Here is a 25359-nt window from a genome sequence, read left to right as displayed (position 1 = left end):
ATATAACTGGAATGCCGTGGTATAACTCGATTGCTGTGATATAACTGGAATGCCGTGATATATAACTGACATGCCGTGATATATCTAGAGTGCCGTGATAAAACTGGTATGCCGTGATATAACTGGAATGCCGTGATATATAGTTGACATGCCGTGATATAACTGGAATGCCGTGATATATAACTGGAATGCCGTGATATATAACTGACATGCCGTGATATAACTGGAATGTTGTGATATATAACTGACATGCCGTGATATAACTGGAATGCCGTGATATATAACTGGTATGCCGTGATATAACTGGAATGCCGTGATGTAACGGGAATGTTGTGATATAACTGGAATGCCGTGATGTAACTTGAATGTTGTGACATAACTTGAATGCCGTGATATATAACGGACATGTCGTGATATAACTGGAATGTCGTGATATACTAGTAACTGGAAAGTTGTGACATAACTGGAATGTTGTGATATAACTGGAATGCCGTGATATATAACTGACATGCCGTGAAATAACTGGAATCCCGGTTATATAACTGACATGCCGTGATATAACTGGAATGCCGTGATATATAACTGACATGCCGTGATGTAACTGGAATGCCGTGATATATAACTGACATGCCGTGATATAACTGGAATGCCGTGATATATAACTGACATGCCGTGATATAACTGGAATGCCGTGGTATATAACTGGAATGCCGTGATGTAACTGGAATGTTGTGACATAACTGGAATGTTGTGATATACTAGTAACTGGAATGTTGTGACATAACTGGAATGTTGTGGTATAACTGGAATGTCGTGATATATAACTGGAATGCCGTGATATATAACTGGAATGTTGTGATATAACTGGAATGTTGTGATATAACTGGAATGTCGTGGTATATAACTGGAATGCCGTGGTATATAACTGGAATGTTGTGATATAACTGGAATGTTGTGATATAACTGGAATGTCGTGGTATATAACTGGAATGCCGTGATATATAACTGACATGCCGTGATATAACTGGAATGTCGTGATATATACTAGTAACTGGAATGTTGTGACATAACTGGAATGTTGTGATATAACTGGAATGCCGTGATATATAACTGGAATGCCGTGATATATAACTGGAATGCCGTGATATATAACTGGAATGTTGTGATATAACTGGAATGCCGTGATATAACGAATGTAACAAAGTCAGCTCAGCGGACCATGTGGTCAGTGATAGCAGCGGTCAGGGACAGGAAAGCAAACAAGTTGTTTACCCACCGAGTGACCACATCATGACCGGGGATGGGCTCTTGAAAGGGTTCTTGAGTATCCTCTTAAAACACAGAACAAGCAGAAGACCCCCTTTGAACGCAGTGATAACAGCGGTCAGAGATAGGGCGACAATCAAGTTGTGTACCCACCGAGTGACCACAAGATAACTGGGGAGAAACGATGACTTATGCCTGACCCCTTGTTGACCAGTCAAGGGCACATGAAGCATATCTAAACCCAGGACTCCGAACTTTAAGCAGACCCCAGATAGACAGACACAGCCTCCGAGACAGTCTCAGCAACAGCCGAGTGTACTCCTCTTCCTGTTTGGAGGCAGGGACATTCCCCCCTCAGACACAGTCTCAGCAGGGACGCAGGGAGAGACAGTCACAGTAACAGCCGAGTGTACTCCTCCTCCAGTTTGGAGGCAGGGACATTCCCCCCCTCAGACACAGTCTCAGCAGGGACGCAGAGAGAGACAGTCTCAGGAACAGACGAGTGTACTCCTCCTCCAGCTTGGAGGCAGGGTCATTCCCCCTCAGACACAGTCTCAGCACAGACCCCAGACAGACAGACACAGTCTCAGCAGCTGTCGAGTGCACACCTCCGCCAGCTTGGACGCAGGAACATTCTTCCCCAGTGGAGCAGACCTGGTCCTGATAGCCACTCTGGGCTTATGATGCGACTGACGTCCTCCTCTGAATAAAACATCCATCTCCTTGTACTTCTGGTGTTGTCTCTTACTTTGTTACAGAATGCCGTGATATAACTGGAATTCCGTGATGTAAATGGAATGCCGTGATATTTAATGTAGGATTTGTTTAATATTTTCTTTGTATGTATTCATGCCTAAGATTATTTTACAATTTACAGATTAACAGACAATGATATTGGTTGGCAGTAGAACCTGGGTTACACAGGTGAAAGCGTCTTAGATCTCCTGGTTTAGTACATCTGCCAACTTCAGTTGTGTATGACTACAGTGGTAACGGGAACGTACAGTACGACATTTATCAATATCAAATTTAGAAGATATGGTTCCAAACAGGCATTCGATCTGAATAAAGCATGGGTACAGATTTCAGCACTATTACAATTTGCACATACCATTCTTGTTCATGATTATACTTAATCGTGATGCAAATTCAGATATGAATAGATTTGTAAGTGCTTGTTTTTCCCAAACCTAGCTATAAGTAGGCCGCATGTATGTTTATCCGGCATTTGGCTTGTTGAAGGTATTTTCTGATAGGGTGTATTCACCAGGATAACCTGGATATGTAGTCTTTAACCAGCGTATAGACCGTCAGAAGTGTCGTGAGGTATATGTAAGTTCTTTTAAGATGTGTTCTATGAGGGCAACTCTACATTGAGTTGAATACACAGTGTCATCTAACCAGCAAACACACCCTTAGAACTTTTGGTAGATATTTACATTTCCCCCTTAGATGTGGCCCTGACCGACAGGGCTGCTTCGGATCACTACTGGGAGTATAGGACAAAATGTAGGTGTATGCAAGTCGGGGTAGGGTGTGTGCCACAAGGTCTACTGGTGGGTGTATGCAAGTCAGGGTATCGTGTATACCACGAGGACTACAGGTGGATGTATGCAAGTCAGGGTAGGGTGTGTGCCACAAGGTCAACAGGTGAGTGTATGCAAGTCAGGGTATCGTGTATACCACGAGGGCTACAGGTTGATGTATGCAAGTCAGGGTAGGGTGTGTGCCACAAGGTCAACAGGTGAGTGTATGCAAGTCAGGGTAGGGTGTATGCCACGTGGCGAACATGTGGATGTATGCAAGTCAGGGTAGGGTGTATGTCACGAGGCCTACAGGTGGATGTATGAAAGTCAGGGTATCGTGTACTCCACGAGGGCTACAGGTGGGTGTATCGATTGTAGATGTCTGTTTTATTGTAATTATTTAATTTCATGAATGAAGGTAGCAGGGGGACAGTTGATAATTGAATGTCTGTCAACACTGACAAAGTTGTATGTGAAACATGAAAAATGTTTCCGATCTACCTTGTTTCCATATGTAATGAAGAGAGATAGCGGCTGTTGATATCTCGTGTATACATAAAGGGGAACCGGTCTGTCTAGTGATGTTGACACAACAGAACACGTATTAAGAGAAGTAATTTAATATTTCAACAAGAAAACAATAATCTCGCTAGAATATGATCATCTGGATGTACATTTCAATGTGACGAAATACATGAATCGTCTTTATACTTCCAGTTATATTTTTCAGCCAGCGCTGTTCTAGATTAACCAGTTGACTGAGATAAAATATCATTACATATTGGTAGCAGATTAAATATATAGTTATATGGGCAATATGTATAACTGGAAACATCAACGTCAAACATGACCAGGTACCCCAATAGTCACGTCATATGTTGCTAGGTAACCCAATAGTGACATCATACATGGCCAGGTATCCCAATAGTGACATCATACATGGCCAAGTAACCCAATAGTGACATCATACACTAGTAACCCAATAGGAACGCCCATCGTGATCAGGTATCCCAATAGTGACATCATACATGGCCAAGTATCCCAATAGGAACGCCCAACGTGACCAGGTATCCCAATAGTAACGTCATAAATGGCCAGGTATCCCAAGTTTACTTGACGTATGTCTATAGCTACACTGGTATTTGTATAATGCTCACCATCACATGACGCATAAAACATTTAAAAGGATCGAAGACACCGTCTATAATCGACAGTGCTGTAAAACATTTCGCCTACACCACCGACCATTACTCTACTGTGCAAGGGAGTGTGTGGCAGTCTTCTTTACCAGTTACAGAGATCGGTAAGGCAGCAAGACACCATCACGTACGAGGTGTCCTTGGCCTCTTTGATCATGGCACACAGTTTAGGGTTGATGCAACCATTATAGTTCCTGTTTCTGCCCTCAATGCGCCAGATGTCTGCGCAGATTTGCTGTGGGGAAAAGAATTCGCGTTAGTGGGTAGAAGAACACATGCACTTGATTTTGGTCTGCGTGAAAGAGTGTGGTTTTACGCCGCTTTTAGCAATATTCCAGCAATATCACGACGGTGGACACCAGATATGGGCCTCACACACCATGTGGGAAAGCGAACCCGGTTCTTCGGTGTGACGAACGAAAGCTTTAACCACTTGGGTACCCCACCGCCCCGTTTTTTGGTCTGGGTTACTTGACAGAAAACAGTAACACTGCAAGGTTAAGTCGCAAACTAGGATATCTTATCATTACATCACCAACTCGTATGTGCTCCTTGTTTCTTCCATTTCGAGTCACCATCGGACACTGGTGTATACTTTCAGTTAAGCAGTTTACACGGAAAAACATAGGGTAGGTACAGCGACTAATGAGGTGGCTGCAGGTTGACCTGACAATACAAGTACTGGTCGGCGTTAATACAGCAACTACTCCGTTCCTAAACGTGGTAGTAGGGTGTGGCATATCGCACCCCTTGTACTCACCCCGGGGGCACACACTTCATCCACGTACACACAGTTGTTGGTTTCGCTGGAGAAGGAACAGGAGTTGCACGTCAAGATGCCTGTAACACCAGTCTTAGACACGTCAGCTGACAGGAAGGGACAAATTATAGGTGACAGATGGTAGGGGACTGATGGTGGGGACTGATGTAGGGAGACAGATGGTGGGGGTCTGATGGTAGGGACTGATGGTGGGGGACAGATGGTAGCTGACTGATGGTGGGGGACTGATGGTGGGGGACTGATGGTAGCGGACTGATGGTGGGGACTGATGGTGGGGTCCTGATGGTGGGGGACAGATGGTAGCGGACTGATGGTGGGGGTCTGATGGTGGGGACAGATGGTAGCGGACTGATGGTGGGGGTCTGATGGTGGGGGACGGATGGTGGGGGTCTGATGGTGGGGACAGATGGTAGCGGACTGATGGTGGGGGACTGATGGTGGGGGTCTGATGGTGGGGGACAGATGGTAGCGACTGATGGTGGGGTCTGATGGTGGGGGGACGGATGGTGGGGGACAGATGGCAGCGGACTGATGGTGGGGGACAGATGGTAGCGGACTGATTGTAGCGGACTGATGGTGGGGACTGATGGTAGGGGGGTCTGATGGTGGGGACAGATGGTGGGGGTCTGATGGTAGGGGACTGATGGTGGGGGGACAGATGGTAGCGGACTGATGGTGGGGGACGGATGGTAGAGAAGGAACAGGAGTTGCACGTCAAGAGGCCTGAAACACCAGTCTTAGACACGTCAGCTGACAGGAGGGGACAACTTATAGGTGACAGATGTAGGGGACTGATGGTGGGGGACGGATGGTAGAGAAGGAACAGGAGTTGCACGTCAAGAGGCCCGAAACACCAGTCTTAGACACGTCAGCTGACAGGAGGGGACAACTTATAGGTGACAGATGGTAGGGGACTGATGGTGGGGGACTGATGGTGGGGGACAGATGGTAGGGGACTGATAGTAGGGGACTGATTGTGAGGTACCGATGGTAGCGGACTGATGGTAAGGGACAGTTGATAGGGACGGATGTAGGGGACTGATGGTAGGGACTGATGGTGGGGACTGATGGTGGGGACTGATGGTAGGGGACTGATGGTAGGGACTGATGGTGGGGACTGATGGTAGGTGACAGATGGTGGGGGACTGATGGTGGGGGACAGTTGATGGGGACGGATGGTAGGGGACAGTTGGTAGGGTACCAATGGTAGCGGACTGATTGTAGGGGGCTGATGGTAGGGGACTGATGATAGAGGACTGATGGTGGGGGACGGATGGTAGAGAAGGAACAGGAGTTGCACGTCAAGAGGCCCGAAACACCAGTCTTAGATACGTCAGCTGACAGGAGGGGACAACTTATAGGTGACAGATGGTAGCGGACTGATGGTGGGGGACTGATGGTGGGGGGACTGATGGTAGCGGACTGATGGTAGGGACTGATGGTGGGGACTGATGGTAGGTGACAGATGGTGGGGACCTGATGGTGGGGGACAGTTGATGTGACGGATGGTAGGGGACAGCTGGTAGGGACAGTTGGTAGGGTACCGATGGTAGCGGACTGATTGTAGGGGCTGATGGTAGGGGACTGATGATTAGAGGGACTGATGGTAGGGGACTGATGGCAGGGGACTGGTGGTAGGGGACTGGTTGTAGGGGACTGATGGTAGGGGACTGGTGGTAGGGGACAAATGGTAGGGGACTGATGGTTGGGGACTGATGGTTGGGGACAGTTGATAGGGGACGGATGTAGGGGACTGATGATAGAGGACTGATGGTAGGGGACTGGTGGTAGGGGGGACTGATGATAGAGGACTGATGGTAGGGACTGGTGGTAGGGGACTGGTGGTGGGGACTGACAGTGGGGGACTGACGGGGACAGATGGTAGGGGACTGATAGTAGGGGACTGATTGTAAGGTACCGATGGTAGCGGACTGATGGTAAGGGACAGTTGATAGGGGACGGATGTAGGGGACTGATGGTAGGGGACTGGTGATAGAGAACCGATGGCAGGGGAATGATGGTAGGGGACAGATGCTGGGGGACATTTGATAGGGGACGGATGGTAGGGGACTGATGGTGGAGGACTGATGGTAGCGGACTGATGGTGGGGGACTGATGGTAGCGGACTGATGGTGGGGGACTGATGGTAGGGGTCTGATGGTCGGGGACAGTTGAAGGGGACTGATGGTTGGGGACTGGTGGTAGGGGACTGATGGTAGGGGACTGATGGTTGGGGGATAGTTGAAAGGGGACGGGTGGTGGGGGACTGATGGTAGGGGATTGGTGGTAGGGGACTAATGGTATTGGACTGATCAGTGTTATAGTTTAGGTCAATCTACTATCAACACTATCATGGTTTGTTTAGAACATTACTGCCATTTTTGTTCTCCAACCCACCACCACCCAGAACACTACCCACACTCACACCACCCAAGCCCACACGAACACCCACGACACACTGACATTTAGGCTCACACCCACTCTAACACCCACCAGCGCACCTACACCCACCTACACTCACGCGCACGCCCACGCCCACAATTAGACTCACACACACTCTCACTCTCACGCTCACACTCATACTAACGCCCACACTCACGCCCGCTCTTACACCAACACCCATACCCATACTCACGCCCGTTCTTACACCCACATCCATACTCACGCCCGCTCTTACACCCACACCCACACCCATACCCATACTCACGCCCGCTCTTACACCCACACCAATACCCATACCCATACTCACGCCCGCTCTTACACCCACATCCATACTCACGCCCGCTCTTACACCCACACCCACACCCATAACCATACCACCCCCGGCTCTCACCTACACCCATACCCTTACTCACGCCCGCTCTACACCCACACCCATACCCATACTCACGCCCGCTCTTACACCCACACCCACACCCATACTCACGCCCGCTCTTACACCCACACCCACACCCATAACCATACACACGCCCGCTCTTACACCCACACCCATACCCATACCCATACCCATACTCACGCCAGATCTTACACCCACACCCATACCCATACTCACGCCCGCTCTTACACCCACACCCATACCCATACTCACGCCCGTTCTTACACCCACACCCATACCCATACCCATACTCACGCCCGCTCTTACACTCACACCCATACCCATGCCCATACTCACGCCCGCTCTTACACCCACACCCATACCCATACCCATACTCACGCCCGATCTTGCACCCACACCCATACCCATACCCATACTCACGCCCGCTGTTACACCCACACCCATACCCATACTCACGCCCGCTCTTACACCCACACCCACACCCATACTCACGCCCGCTCTTACACCCACACCCACACCCATACTCACGCCCACTCTTACACCCACACCCATACCCATACTCACGCCCGCTCTTACACCTACACCCATACCCATACTCACGCCCGCTCTTACACCCACACCCACACCCATACTCACGCCCGCTCTTACACCCACACCTTCACCCATACTCACGCCCGCTCTTACACCCACACCCATACTCAAGCCCGCTCTTACACCTACACCCACCGTCCGTGGCCTTCCTCTGTTTGAGTGTTTGAGACGGGTGGTCCATGCTTCTTCTCTGTATTGTCTTGAGACGTCTGATGGTCCTCAGTACGTTGATGCTGGCGTCGCCAGACAGCGGCTGTGAACAGAATACACGATTGGCTGAGTGGACACCTTGTCTACAGTCTACCATAGCACGTCAACGTATGATTCATATTGTGAGTACACATGTAAGAGTCTTTCCGTTGTTCACCACTTCGCACTTACCATGAAGATATTAAAGAATTTTTAAGCATTGATTATAATCCGTTGAAGTTGTCATCAGAATGCTTATAAAGCAATAATACTCAAATAGCATTCATTGTTCATTAAACACACACACACACACACCCCTAATCTTTCAAATAGACTAGTGCTCAAACGAAACTACACCCCCAAATATTACATAAAGATTCACAAAAATAAAAATGAAGTGATAAAACCATACTCAGCACAGACACACACAGACACACACAGACACACACGTACAGACCCATCCGTTCCGAGAACAAACGGCGAAACAAGTTAACGAATCGCCTGAACGTTGCCAAAATTCTGATGTAACACGCCATACGGACGGTATAAAACAGTCTACGCGACACTTGAACAACACAGTTGTAAAATGAACATAAAAAGATATGCCACGTTTGAGGCAAATCGAAAGAGAGAGCTGTCGGAATGGCCCAACAAGGAGCTAACCACACGTTCATTGCCAGAACCTTCGGCTGCACCCGAGCAACGGTCATCAGACTGATGCAACGAGTAAGACAAACGTGCAATACGTCTGGAGCCGGTAGCGTGATGGTGTGCGGTTTTTCAGTACAAGACCTTTGATTATTCATGGCGACCTGAATGCTCGAAGATACAGGGATGAAGTTTTGCTGCCATTTGCGATGCCATTTATCCAGCAACAACCAGGTGGCATTGCTTACCAACACGATAACGCAAGGCCTCACACAGCAATACTGACATTTATCCAGCAACAACCAGGTGGCATTGCTTACCAACACGATAACGCAAGGCCTCACACAGCAATACTGACATTTATCCAGCAACAACCAGGTGGCATTGCTTACCAGCACGATAACGCAAGGCCTCACACAGCAATACTGACATTTATCCAGCAACAACCAGGTGGCATTGCTTACCAACACGATAACGCAAGGCCTCACACAGCAATACTGACATTTATCCAGCAACAACCAGGTGGCATTGCTTACCAACACGATAACGCAAGGCCTCACACAACAATACTGACATTTATCCAGCAACAACCAGGTGGCAGTGCTTAAGATAAACTGGTGTCAGATCACTCAATGATCAATATGTCACTCAATGTGCAGAGATCTGGGAATAATAAGATCACGAAGACCTGTCGCAATCTCAAAAAGATAGATAAGATCGAATTCTGTGGTGACTTGTTAATATCTGACCTCATAGCACACCCTGAGTCAAATGTTGAAAGCTTGACTCATCAGTATAACACTGTTCTTCGGGATTTACTCGACAAACATGCTCCTATTAAGGAAAGAACTTTCATTCAGCGTTCCGATTGTCCTTGGTACAACGACTCTGTTCATCACACCAAGTGTGTACGAAGACGTGCTGAGAGAAAATGGCGGAAATCTCGTTTAGAAGTAGATCGTCAAATTTATAAAGCTGCGAGGAATATGGTCTGTAAAGTTATTCGGGAATCCAAACGTCTTTATTGCAAACAAATAGATTTTAGACTCTACCTGCAAACCAAAAACCTTGCACAAGTTCCTGGGCTCGCTAATGGGCAAAAAGGAGACTGTTGTACTTCCTCAAGGAAAGAATCTATCTGAGTTGGCTCATCTCTTTAACTCATTTTCCAAGAACAAGAATGAAGACATCAGGAAGTTGCTTCAGAATTTTACTGAAAGGACATTCTTTACCATACCTGATTTCCAGGAAACTATCTCCTCCAGTTCCAAGCCTTACCAGCAGGAAGTAAGATCTCTCGTCATGTCGTCCAACAAGACCACCTGTCTCAACGCTCTATACCAACTTATCTTCTGATTGAGCACCTAAATCTGTTTCTGCCGACATTAACGGAAATCATCAACAAGAGTCTGTCATCTGGGATCTTTCCACACATGCTAAAAGATGCTGTTATCATGCCACACTAGTTAAAATGCAAAACTTGGACAAAAATGACCTTAAAACTACCGCCCTGTTTCTAATCTGACTTTTCTACCCAAACTTATCGAGAGATGCAGCCTACAACAAGAGGTTGATGGATTCACTTGTCAAGCAACAGCATCTTAGATTTAGTACCAATCTATTTACCGTCCACACCACTCTCTACCGAAACTCTCCTTCTAAGAGTGGTAAATGACCTAAGATGCCTAAGTTGATAGAGGTGACGTGGCAATTCTGACACTTCTTAGATCTGGAGTGCTGCATTTGACACTGTGAACCACAAAATTCTTCTCCAAACTCTTGAACATCACTCTGAATCGGCGGACAAGCACTGGCCTGGTTCTCTTCATACCTGTCTGCTAAGACACCAGTCAGTCAACAGTGTCGGGCAGCATTCACAGAAGATTACTCTGTCAGCGTGGAGTTCCACAGGGATCTGTTCTAGGCCCAGTGCTCTTCCTGATTTACATCAACCAACTCTCTCTGATCAGTGACAAATTTTTTGAATTTACACACTCTTTCCCCTATGCAGATGACAACCAACTCCTGACAAAGTTCAGAACTCAAATAATGCCCAATCAGCGTTGGAAAGAGATTGAGAATTGTACTCTGGAAACTTCAAGACATGGGATGACGCAAGCAGAAAACTAAAACTGAATGACACTCAAAATGAGGTTCTCCTTGTTGGGAAACCAAAGAGCTTTGGGGAAATTCCTGGAACATCGATAGTGTGAAGATTGGTTCAGCTAACATCACACCGTCAGCTTTGATAAAAGATCTTGCGCTTATATTGATTCGGGCCTGTCTCTAGATTCGCATGTGGATAAGTTGTGTCAGCACCTGCTATTACCACCTCAGACTCATTGGGACGATTAGGAAGCGCATCACAAATGGAAAGTGCCCACACTCTTGTGAGATGCCTTGTAACATCCAGATTGGATTCTACTGTAATAGCCTTCTATACGGACTCACCAACGGACATCTCTAATAAACTACAAAAGTCCAAAATACAGCAGCACGTATTATATCCTTTACCACTCAAACGAGACCATATCACCCCTGTACTCCTCATCATTACACTGGCTTCCAATCAAGTTCCGGATTGACTTCAAACTTCTTTGCATTGTGTATAAATGATAATAATCAAGCTCTTTCATATCTCTCTGAACTTCTCACTGTGTAATTCTCTACCAGAACTCTTCAGATCTCAAGACCAATGTCTTCTCTCCCTCCGAAAGTTCTCCTTTCTTTTCGTTTGGCAAGAGATCTTTCCAGTATTGGTCCTACTCTGTGGAATTCTCCCTCCACATAAAGCAGTCATGCACATTGGAAACTTTCAAAATTAAGTTGAAGACTTTCTTTTTTTCCAAAACCTATCCCTAAAATCAATCTTTCTGTCATCAATTTCAATGTATACTTATTTTGCTATTTTATCCTCTGTATGCATTGTATGTATGCTTTTATGTAGCGCCTTGAGCATGTATCAGTGGGTGGAAAATGGCGCGCTAAAAATATCCATTATTATTATTATTATTATTATTATTATAACGCAAGGCCTCACACAACAATACTGACATTTATCCAGCAACAACCAGGTGTCATTGCTTACCAGCACGATAACGCAAGGCCTCACACAGCAATACTGACATTTATCCAGCAACAACCAGGTGTCATTGCTTACCAGCACGATAACGCAAGGCCTCACACAGCAATACTGACATTTATCCAGCAACAACCAGGGTCATGGTTTGGCCAGCACGATAACGCAAGGCCTCACACAGCAATACAGCAGACATTTATCCAGCAACAACGCAAGGCCTCACACAGCAAGTTGCCGTTTACCAGCATCGATAACGCAAGGCCTCAGCACGCAAGGCCTCACCTTAATACTGACATTTATCCAGCAACAACCAGGTGTCATTGCTTACCAGCGCCTAATGATAACGCAAGGCCTCACACAGCAATACTGACATTTTATCCAGCAACAACCAGGTGGCATTGCTTACCGTGCCAACGATAACGCAAGGCCTCACACAGCAATACCTCGACATTTATCCAGCAACAACCAGTGGCATTGCTTACCAGCACGATAACGCAAGGCCTCACACAGCAATACTGACATTTATCCAGCAACAACCAGGTGGCATTGCTTACACAGCACGATAACGCAAGGCCTCACACAGCAATACTGACATTTTATCCAGCAACAACCAGGTGGCATTGCTTACTCGGCACGATAACGCAAGGCCTCGCACACAGCAATACCGGATATTTATCCAGCAACAACCAGGTGGCATTTGCTTACCAGCACGATAACGCAAGGCCTCACACAGCAATACTGACATTTATCCAGCAACAACCAGGTGGCATTGCTTACCAGCACGATAACGCAAGGCCTCACACATAATACTGACATTTATCCAGCAACAACCAGGTGGCATTGCTTACCAGCACGATAACGCAAGGCCCTCACACAGCAATACTCGATGATTTATCCAGCAACAACCAGGTGGCATTGCTTTACCAGCACGATAACGCAAGGCCTCACACAGCAATACTGACATTTATCCAGCAACAACCAGGTGGCATTTTCGCTTACCAGCACGATAACGCAAGGCCTCACACAGCAATACTGACATTTATCCAGCAACAACCAGGTGGCATTGCTACCAGCACGATAACGCAAGGCCTCACACAGCAATACTGACATTTATCCAGCAACAACCAGGTGGCATTGCTTACCAGCACGATAACGCAAGGCCTCACACTACAGCAATAGTGACATTTATCCAGCAACAACCAGGTGGCATTGCTTACCAGCACGATAACGCAAGGCCTCTTCACACAGCAATAGTGACATTTATCCAGCAAACAACCAGGTGGCATTGCTTACCAGCACGATAACGCGTTACCCTCACACAGCAATAGTGACATTTATCCAGCAACAACCAGGTGGCATTGCTTACCAGCAATGATAACGCAAGGCCTCTTCACACAGCAATACTGATATTTATCCAGCAACAAATTCAGGTGGCATTGCTTACCAGCACGATAACGCAAGGCCTCACACAGCAATACTGACATTTATCCAGCAACAACCAGGTGGCATTGCTTACCAGCACGATAACGCAAGGCCCTCACACAGCAATAGTGACATTTATCCAGCAACAACCAGGTGGCATTGCTTACCAGCACGATAACGCAAGGCCTCACACAGCAATACTCAGACATTTATCCAGCAACAACCAGGTGGCATTGCTTACCAGCACGATAACGCAAGGCCTCGGCTAAGCAATAGTGACATTTATCCAGCAACAACCAGGTGGCATTGCTTACCAGCACGATAACGCAAGGCCTCACACAGCAATAGTGCATATTTATCCAGCAACAACCAGGTGGCATTGCGTTACCAGCACGATAACGCAAGGCCTCACACAGCAATACTGACATTTATCCAGCAACAACCAGGTGGCATTGCTTACCAGCGCACGATAACGCAAGGCCTCACACAGCAATACTGACATTTATCCAGCAACAACCAGGTGGCATTGCTTACCGTGCCAGCACGATAACGCAAGGCCTCACACAGCAATACTGACATTTATCCAGCAACAACCAGGTGGCATTGCTTACCGTTAACGATAACGCAAGGCCTCGTTTACAACAGCAATAGTGACATTTATCCAGCAACAACCAGGTGGCATTGCTTACCAGCACGATAACGCAAGGCCTCACACAGCAATACTGACATTTATCCAGCAACAACCAGGTGGCATTGCTTACCAGCACGATAACGCAAGGCCTCACACAGCAATACTGACCGACATTTATCCAGCAACAACCAGGTGGCATTGCTTACCAGCACGATAACGCAAGGCCTCAACACAGCAATAGTGACATTTATCCAGCAACAACCAGGTGGCATTGTTTACCAGCACGATAACGCAAGGCCTCACACAGCAATAGTGACATTTATCCAGCAACAACCAGGTGGCATTGCTTACTGTGCACGATAACGCAAGGCCTCACACAGCAATAGTGACATTTATCCAGCAACAACCAGGTGACATTGCTTACCAGCAGTGATAACGCGTAAGGCTCACACAGCAATAGTGACATTTATCCAGCAACAACCAGGGTGTCATTGCTTACCACGATAACGCAAGGCCTCACACAGCAATACTGACATTTATCCAGCAACAACCAGGTGTCATTGCTTACCAGCACGATAACGCAAGGCCTCACACAGCAATACTGACATTTATCCAGCAACAACCAGGTGGCATTGCTTACCAGCACGATAACGCAAGGCCTCGCCACACAGCAATACTTCGACATTTATCCAGCAACAACCAGGTGGCATTGCTTACCAGCACGATAACGCAAGGCCTCACACAGCAATACTCGACATTTATCCAGCAACAACCAGGTGGTACGCCTACCAGCATCGATAACGCAAGGCCTCACACAGCATACTGACATTTATCCAGCAACAACCAGGTGGCATTGCTTACCAGCACGATAACGCAAGGCCTCACACAGCACAAATAGTGACATTTATCCAGCAACAACCAGGTGGCATTGCTTACCAGCACGATAACGCAAGGCCTCACACAGCAATACTCGACATTTATCCAGCAACAACCAGGTGGCATTGCTTACCAGCACGATAACGCAAGGCCTCACACACACAGCAATAGTGTGACATTTATCCAGCAACAACCAGGTGGCATTGCTTACCAGCACGATAACGCAAGGCCTCACACAGCAATACTGACATTTATCCAGCAACAACCAGGTGTCATTGCTTACCAGCACGATAACGCAAGGCCTCACACAGCAATACTGACATTTATCCAGCAACAACCAGGTGGCATTGCTTACCAGCACGATAACGCGGGGACCTCACACAGCAATACTGACATTTATCCAGCAACAACCAGGTGGCATTGCTTACCAGCACGATAACGCAAGGCCTCACACAGCAATACTGACATTTATCCAGCAACAACCAGGTGGCATTGCTTACCAGCACGATAACGCAAGGCCTCACACAGCAATACTGACATTTATCCAGCAACAACCAGGTGGCATTGCTTACCAGCACGATAACGCAAGGCCTCACACAGCAATAGTGACATTTATCCAGCAACAACCAGGTGGCATTGTAGCACCAGCACGATAACGCAAGGCCTCACACAGCAATACTGACATTTATCCAGCAACAACCAGGTGGCATTGCTTACCAGCACGATAACGCAAGGCCTCACGCTACGTTAACGAGTGACATTTATCCAGCAACAACCAGGTTATCATTGCTTACCAGCACGATAAACGCAAGGCCCTCACACAGCAATACTGACATTTATCCAGCAACAACCAGTGACATTGCTTACCAGCACGATAACGCAAGGCCTCACACAGCACAGTACTGACATTTATCCAGCAAACAACCAGGTGGCATTGCTTACCAGCACGATAACGCAAGGCCTCACACAGCAATACTGACATTTATCCAGCAACAACCAGGTGGCATTGCTTACCAGCACGATAACGCAAGGCCTCACACAGCAATACTGACATTTATCCAGCAACAACCAGGTGGCATTGCTTACCAGCACGATAACGCAAGGCCTCACACAGCAATACTGACATTTATCCAGCAACAACCAGGTGGCATTGCTTACCCGGCACGATAACGCAAGGCCTCACACAGCGCGAATAATAAGCAATGTTGACATTTATCAGCAACAACCAGGTGGCATTGCTTTTACCACCATCGATAACGCAAGGCCTCACACAGCAATACTGACATTTATCCAGCAACAACCAGGTGGCATTGCTTACCAGCACGATAACGCAAGGCCTCACACACCAATAGTGACATTTATCCAGCAGCAACCAGTGGCATTGTTACCAGCACGATAATGATAACGGCCTCACACAGCAATACTGACATTTATCCAGCAACAACCAGGTGGCATTGCTTACCACAGCACGATAACGCAAGGCCTCCACACAGCAATAATACTCGACATTTATCCAGCAACAAACCAGGTGGCATTGCTTACCAGCACGATAACGCAAGGCCTCACAGCAATACTGACGACATTTATCCAGCAACAACCAGGTGGCATTGCTTACCAGCGCACGATAACGCAAGGCCTCACACAGCAATAGCACATTTATCCAGCAACAACCAGGTGGCATTGCTTACCAGCACGATAACGCAAGGCCTCACAATAACAGCAATACTGACATTTATCCAGTTAACAACCAGGTGGCATTGCTTACCAGCACGATAACGCAAGGCCTCACACAGCAATACTGACATTTATCCAGCAACAAACCAGGTGGCATTGCTTACCAGCACGATAACGCAAGGCCTCACACAGCAATACTGACATTTATCCAGCAACAACCAGGTGTCATTGCTTACCAGCGCACGATAACGCAAGGCCCTCACACAGCAATACTGACATTTATCCAGCAACAACCAGGTGGCATTGCTTACCAGCGCACGATAACGCAAGGCCTCACAATGCAATACTCGATACGTCCAGCAACAACCAGGTGGCATTTGCTTACCAGCACGATAACGCAAGGCCTCACACAGCAATAGTGACATTTATCCAGGCAACAACCAGGTGGGCATTGCTTACCAGCACGATAACGCAAGGCCTCACACAGCAATACTGACATTTATCCAGCAACAACCAGGTGGCATTGCTTACCAGCACGATAACGCAAGGCCTCCTAACAAGCAATACTGACATTTATCCGAACAGCAACAACCAGGTGGCATTGCTTACCAGCACGATAACGCAAGGCCTCACCACAGCAATAATACATTTATCCAGCCAGCAACCAGGTGGTAATGCTTTACCAGCACGATAACGGCGGCCTCCGCCACAGCAAATACTGACGATTTTATCCAGCAAGCAACCAGGTGGCGTTGCTTTACCAGCACGATAACGCAAGGCCTCACACGTTAATAGTGGACATTTATCCAGCAACAACCAGGTGGCATTGCTTACCAGCACGATAACGCGCAAGGCCTCTACACAGCAATACTGACATTTATCCAGCAACAACCAGGTGGCATTGCTTACCAGCACGATAACGCAAGGCCTCACACAGCAATACTGACATTTATCCAGCAACAACCAGGTGGCATTGCTTACCAGCACGATAACGCAAGGCCTCACACAGCAATACTCGACATTTATCCAGCAACAACCAGGTGGCATTGAAAGTACCAGCACGATAACGCAAGGCCTCACACAGCAATACTGACATTTTATCCAGCAAACCAGGTGTCATTGCTTACCAGCACGATAACGCAAGGCCTCACACAGCAATACTGACATTTATCCAGCAACAACCAGGTGGCATTGCTTACCAGCACGATAACGCAAGGCCTCACACAGCAATAGTGACATTTATCCAGCAACAACCAGGTGGCATTGCTTACCAGCACGATAACGCAAGGCCTCACACAGCAATACTGACATTTATCCAGCAACAACCAGGTGGCATTGCTTACCAGCACGATAACGCAAGGCCTCACACAGCAATACTGACATTTATCCAGCAACAACCAGGTGGCATTGCTTACCAGCACGATAACGCAAGGCCTCACACAGCAATACTGACATTTATCCAGCAACAACCAGGTGGCATTGCTTACCAGCACGATAACGCAAGGCCTTCGCACAGCAATACCGATATTTATCCAGCAACAACCAGGTGGCATTGCTTACCAGCAACGATAACGCAAGGCCTCCGCACAGCAATACTGACATTTATCCAGCAACAACCAGGTGGCATTGCTTACCGGCACGATAACGCAAGGCCTCTCACTACCAGCAATACTGACATTTATCCAGCACAACCAGGTGGCATTGCTTACCAGCACGATAACGCAAGGTCTAACAACAGTGACATTTATTCAGCAACAACCAGGTGGCATCGCCTAACGCCAGGCCTCAACAGCAATGCTGACATTTATCCAGCAACAACCAGGTGGCATTGCTTACCAGCACGATAACGCAAGGCTATCACACAGCAATACTGACATTTATCCAGCAACAACCAGGTTACCAAGGCATTGCTTATCCAGCAACGGTGGTGATTGCCACCAGCACGATAACGCAAGGCCTCACACAGCAATAGTGACATTTATCCAGCAACAACCAGGTGGCATTGCTTACCAGCACGATAACGCAAGGCCTCACACAGCAATACTGACATTTATCCAGCAACAACCAGGTGGCATTGCTTACCAGCACGATAACGCAAGGCCTCACACAGCAATACTGACATTTATCCAGCAACAACCAGGTGGCATTGCTTACCAGTAGCACGATAACGCAAGGCCTCACACAGCAATACTGACATTTATCCAGCAACAACCAGGTGGCATTGCTTACCAGCACGATAACGCAAGGCCTCACACAGCAATACTGACATTTATCCAGCAACAACCAGGTGGCATTGCTTACCAGCACGATAACGCAAGGCCTCACACAGCAATACTGACATTTATCCAGCAACAACCAGGTGGCATTGCTTACCAGCACGATAACGAAAGGCCTCACACAGCAATAGTGACTAACGAATTTCTGCACAACTCTAGCATCGTTGTTTTGCCGTGGTCAACATGTTCTCCCAACAAGAATCCGATAGAACACTTATGGGACTACCTGGATCGACAAGCCAGAAGACTACCAGCGCCACCTGCCACCTCTCAACAACTGGAGCAATGCCAGGAATGGCAACGGATCACGCCTAACGTGCTTCGTCGTTTTACGTCATCAATGCGTCGACGTGTTGTGGTCGCACTTACTATTGATTCATATTTGATGACATTTTGCTGAAAACAATACCGCCTTGTTGATTTGTGCAAAAGTTCTGACTTTGATAACAGATGTCTTTCAGTATCACTCAACGGTACTTTCGACCCTGTATGAAATGAAATTGTTTACATTGAAAATTGAAAAAATCGATTGAAATTAAAACAGATGTTCATTTATATATGCTTTTGTTTAGTTTTCAAGTTTGTCAAACACACTGTATACTTTCTTTCGAGCACTAGTTCATATTTGTGCGCTGTTTAATATTCCTATGAATCTTCTCGTCTCGATTAAGAGATCGTGTAGGGTAGATCTGAAGAACGCAAGGTCAATTCGAAAAAGTTTTAGTTTCACATATTCAGGGGTTATAATAAGTTTCTATCGACACCTTAATATTCTAAATTGTCCCTTTTGCAAATAATAGATCAATAACAATATTGCATCAGTATCAGTATGCAATGTCAATATGTAATACCGCTTCCCTCAGACAGAAAATCTTTCGAAATTCATGGAATCTTAATTTTGATTTCAGTCTGACAGTTTGACTCCACGCCTCGACAGCAAGCAACGAAAACATACATTACTGGATTGCAAGCCACCCCGTCTTCTACCAAGGCCGATAATTGTGAGCACGCGAAGACGATACAACACTAAATGTTATATTTATTGAATTTGTCTAATTCCTATTTGATTTGAATGTATTTTGAAATATTCTCGAGGCTAGTTCATGACTTTTAGCATGTTTTGCTTCAATGTGTATAAGATGCGTTTCGTGTTTTCGGTTTCAGTAATGATAGGTAGAATTGAAACAATTTTGATGTTTTAATAATCTGCACTATTTTGCCTTATTAAATCGTTTAGAAAGAATTAAAAAAAAAGGTTTTGATTTTGCGTCTCATCATATATACATAATTGTTCTTCGTGTTGTTTTTCAAGTTAGCAAATCGCCAGTTAAGCTACGCCCACACCTGTCAAGTGTAACAAATGATATCATTTGCAAACCCTATAGAAATTATATTTTAAACAAAGATGTATACTTTCATGCAAACTATTCTAGACAACCATCTTAACAAGACCTTAACAAGACCGCTCGTGATTCTTTCACCCTTTCGATGATATAACGATCCAGTTTGTGTTTATATACTCGTTATTTTGAGAAGTTAAGGATTTTAGTGTCTTTCATCATCTACCCAAAACGTATGACGGAAGTAAAACCTGATAATAGTAAGAAGAAAATAAGATAGTGAGAAGTTTGTGGCAGCTTTGAGGGTTTTTTTTATTTGAAATTTGGCTGCTACTTGTTTAACGATTTACCGATTTCTACTTTGAGGTTACTTGTACATGCTGGCTTCCTTTCTTAAAACAAATAACATTTATTTCTTGTGGTGAGTTGACGAAGACGCTGGATAAATGGTAGAAGGGTAGAAGGAACCCTAAATACCTTCTACGTGAAATGCGTGGTTAACGACAACCGGCCGTGTAGAAAGTATACGATCGTTACCATTTTTGCAGACGTGACTTAATTCATGTTTCGTGGTCAGTTTATACCAGTTCTAGTTTGTATCCCCACCATTGTCGCCATTCATTTGATCTCATAACGACCGATAATGCCAGTTAACATTTCTCAACGCAGGCAATAGGTGGGTTTGTTCTTTTGAAAAAACAAATTTATTAAACTTTCGAAAGTTTGTAGTAATGATGACGTGCCTTTACGATGCTGGAATATCTCTACTCCTAACCTTATTGCTATTACTTTGTGGTGATATCCATCCCAACCCAGGACCAACGTGTTATACTGATCTTAAAATTATCCATTTAAATGCATGTAGTGTTAAAGATAAAATTGAACTCATAGGTCTAGAACTAAACGAATATGACGTTATCTGTTTGACAGAAACCTGGCTCAATGAAGGTATTTTAGATAGTAATATTTTTATTCCAGGCTTTCAGTGTCCCTTTAGAAAAGATTAGACTTACATGGGGTGGTGGGGTCGCTGTCTACGTTAAGAACACATTCATCGCCAAACGAGTAGAAATCTTAGATACGATTGGTCTGGAAGCATTATAGATAGATCTCCGCTACAATAGCAGGAAATATCTAGTGGGTGTATTCTATCGAGCAGACAAAAGTGAGCAGTATTGGAACCTGTTAGATCAATCGATTGGAGATGCAATGGATATGGATTTAGATACAATCATTGTTGGAGATTTTAACATTGATATTTACAACAAATGAGACGCTAAAATAAACAATCTTATGGTGGCTTACGGTTTGCATCAACATATAAACTCACCAACCAGAGTCACCCAAAACAGTAGAACCCTTATTGATTTGATATTTGTTTCTCGTCTCGATATGGTAAAAGAGTCAAATGTTTTAGAACCTTTTTGTAGCGATCATTGTCCAGTATCCGTAACAGTAAAAGAATGTATGAAGTCAACGAAAATATATCTGAGAAAAGTTTACGATTACACATTGGTAAACAAAGGCGATATTCTGCTTCCACGTTGATAATACTGATTGGGAAAACGTACTGTCATCACCTGACATAAATGTGAGCATTGGTGGTGTATTTAAAACCTTATCTCATATCTGCGATTCCAATATACCAAACAAAAATTGTTAAGCAATAAGATGTAAAGATACTCCTGGATGAATAATAACATTCGCAAACTCATGCGGAAACGAAATCGACAACATAAAATAGCGAAACACAAAAATGGTGAAAATGACTGGGCTACTTTAGATCACACAAGAAATCAAGTGACTTCTGCAGTTAGAAAAGCCAAGAAAGATTTTACAACAAAATTAGACACTCAAACAAACAATGATCATAGCACTAAACCATGGTGGCGTTTAGTTAAAAAACTATATGAACAGAAAATCTGAAAGTACCTCCTTTTCCTCCTATTACCCACAATAACGAAGTCTATCAAGAAACCAGAATCATTAGCAAACGTTTTAAATAATTACTGTATTGGACTAGGCAACAATCGCCGACCCTAATAAGGATCTTCCAAATATGACCTTAAACAATAATAGTAAATATATGAGGAAGTTATATCTTACAAAGCAGGATGTTGAAGATGTTCTATCATCGCTAAACATTACCGAAGCGAGTGGACCAGATGGTATTGGAAACCGCTTCCTACGTTTGGTATCCCCTTCCTTGTCACTAGCATTAACTAAACTCTTTAACAAGTCACTTCAAACATCAGTTTTCCCAGACATATGGAAAGAATCATCAGTTATACCAATCCACAAGAGAAAGGTAATATAAACGACTGTTCGAACTATAGACCTGTTGCCTTAAAAATCTTGTTTATCCAAGGTCTTTGAAAATGTATATTTAAATATGTCTTTAACTTCATGAGAGATAACAATTGCCTCTCAAATTTACAATCTGGATTCATGCCAGGAGATTCAACAGCTTACCAACTCACGCATTTGTATAATTTTATTGCTAAAGCTATAGACAACGGAAAAGAAGTAAGAGCTGTATTCTGCGATATAAGCAAGTCATTTGATAAAGTTTGGCACAAAGGGATTATCCATAAACTAAAATCATGTGGGATAGATGGGAAGTTACTGAAATGGTTTGGAAGTAATTTGCAAAATAGAATGCAAAGAGTAGTTATCCAAGGTTACAAATCAGAATTAAAACCGATAATAGCCGAGTGCCCCCAAGGATCAGTCCTGACCTCTTTATTCTTGATATACACAAACGACATAGTTGATGGAATCGAAAGTAATATACGCCTTTTGCAGACATTACCACCACCTCTATGTAATAATCGACGATCCCCATACGAGTGCATTCATTCTTAACTCAGATTTAGACAGAATATCTAAATGGGCGGAAACCTGGCAATTAAAATTTGATCCTAACAAAACTGAAACTATCCAGTTTTCACACAAAACGAAACCTTCTACGAAACCTCCCCTCTCGATGAATGGTACACCTATAAATGAAGTGCAGACTCATAAACACCTAGGCATTATTTTTCAGGAAAACCTCCTCTGGCATTCCCACATTAATGACATGATAAGAAAAATTAGCCCTATGATTAATTGCCTTCGTAGTTTTAAATATAGACTATCACGCAAAACTCTCGAAACAATGTATAAATCCTTTATCTTACCTCTATTTGACTATTGCTGTCATCTCTGACACAATTGTACAAACGAACAGTCCTTGTCACTAGAAAACCTTCACTTGGATGCCTAACGCACAATATGCGGTGCAGTTAGAGGTACAAGCCATGCGAAACTATATCATGAAACAAACCTGACTTCCTTATCGAAACGGAGAGAAACTTCTAAATTAACATTATTTTACAAAATGGTAAACCACATGGTTCCTGACTATCTTTGTGATCTTGCTCCAGGGAATGTTTCTGATAACAGTAACTACAATCTTATGAATAATGAAAATTATCAGATTATAAGATGCAAATCTACTAATTATGCCAAATCGTTTTTACCCGATACAATTAAACTGTGGAATGACCTACCTACAAATGCTACAAACGCTTCCTCTGTTGGACAGTTTAAGAATTCAATCACACCACAAGTTAATACCAACACAATGTTCGATCTAAATTTTGGTAGTCGATTTTGTCAAATAATACACTGCCGCCTTAGATTGGGATGCAGTGACTTAAACAGTGATAAGTATAATCGTTTCATTTCTGATAATGCTTCTTGTTCCTGCTCACAAGATTATGAGGATGTATTCCACTATTTTTTCATGTGTCCTAAATATAATACCATTCGATACGAATCGTATTTCTATGTGAAAGGTTTCACCCTGCGGGATGTGCTAAATAGCAATAACTCAGTGCCTCATCAGACGAATATGGATATTCTACGTTCAGTCTATCAATTCATTATTACATCAAAACGTTTTGATTCATAAAGTTTGGTAGCCTTTCTTATTTTTTTATTTGTATCAGCTGGCCACGAAACAAAACCAAGATAAATTGTTGATATCCATGATTGTTATTATTCAGAGATAACTTGTTATAACCACTATAAATATGTATTATGCACAAATGTGAACCTTCACGTGTATTATGGAGCGGCATTAATATAAGCCATTTAGGCTTGTTTGCCAATCCTTTTCTTTCTTCTTGAATAGGATAAAATATGTTTAAACCACGATCGTTCAGGTAAAGCATCATCCATTAAACTAGCACCTACCTGTTGGCTGTCAGAGAGAACCATGGCAACACAACCAATGAACACAGCTACTTTCAACATTGTTTTAGTTATATTCTCCAGCTCTGCCAGACGTTATCTCTCCACAGCAAATGTAACTCTGAAACACCGGCTCTCGTCAACACCGGTCAGACAGAACTAATAAACCTCCGCCTACATAGAATAGCTTGTGTTTCAAACAACGTCAATCATAATTTGCAACTTCCTATCAAAATGTAGGAAATCAGTGTAATTTACATTAAATAAAGGATAATGACTGACAGCGGCCATTAGGGTGTGTTGAGAACCTGAGAACCTGAAAGGTCAGCGCAGTCACCATGCAACGCTCTGAACAACAAGCCTCATTATTTAGGAACTTTGATAACATAACACTATTGTGGAATAAAAACGATTTGAAAAAAAATATCTGAATGCGTATGTTGCATTAAATATTTTCACCTTTATTTTAAACCTTGTTACGGTGTCATACCGTATTTCGTGATGATTTAGAGTCAATGGAATTCACTCTGACGTGTTGAAGTGTTTGATTTACTTCTTGACAATGTTCAGTTGTGTTCACATGACCTTTTGTTGTTGGAGGTCCTCATGGTGGTAAACAAGGTACAAGGTTCTGGAGTACAGACACAGTGGCATTTCGACTTGCCAGTAGGGTCATTCGACTTCCAAAAGCTCCTCAGCGGTTCAAGTCTGTCTACCCCCAAATGGGTAAATCTGACTCTCCCTGCCCCTCATCTTGCATCCATCCAAAATTCAGAACCCCAATATTCA

General features: G+C 44.7%; 1 protein-coding gene across 1 annotated transcript; it reads right to left on the bottom strand.

Moving 5' to 3' along the window:
* Positions 1-3396: 3396 nt before the first annotated feature.
* On the bottom strand, positions 3397-24737 carry LOC124260783. Its single transcript, XM_046695102.1, has 4 exons — positions 24574-24737; positions 8335-8452; positions 4752-4831; positions 3397-4226 (listed from the first exon to the last, which is right to left on the bottom strand). The coding sequence occupies exons 1-4, from the start codon at positions 24631-24633 to the stop codon at positions 4077-4079; spliced, it is 408 nt and encodes a 135-aa protein (XP_046551058.1). The 5' UTR covers positions 24634-24737; the 3' UTR covers positions 3397-4076.
* Positions 24738-25359: the final 622 nt, after the last annotated feature.

Source organism: Haliotis rubra, unplaced genomic scaffold, assembly GCF_003918875.1.
Source record: "Haliotis rubra isolate DU_JTF1 unplaced genomic scaffold, ASM391887v1 Scf775, whole genome shotgun sequence".
NCBI lineage: Eukaryota > Metazoa > Mollusca > Gastropoda > Lepetellida > Haliotidae > Haliotis > Haliotis rubra.
The sequence above is the reverse complement of the archived record's forward strand: the minus strand, read 5'-3'. Positions and strand labels throughout refer to the sequence as shown.

What these genes read in the sequence shown, in the direction of transcription:
- LOC124260783 (XM_046695102.1), bottom strand. Translation starts at nt 24,633, where the DNA reads ATGTTGAAAGTAGCTGTGTTCATTGGTTGTGTTGCCATGGTTCTCTCT. An exon ending in TTCTCTCTGACAGCCAACAG is followed by an intron (nt 8,453 to 24,573) that starts GTAGGTGCTAGT and finishes TTCTGTTCACAG; the next exon opens with CCGCTGTCTGGCGACGCCAG. An exon ending in ACAGAGGAAGGCCACGGACG is followed by an intron (nt 4,832 to 8,334) that starts GTGGGTGTAGGT and finishes CTGGTGTTACAG; the next exon opens with GCATCTTGACGTGCAACTCC.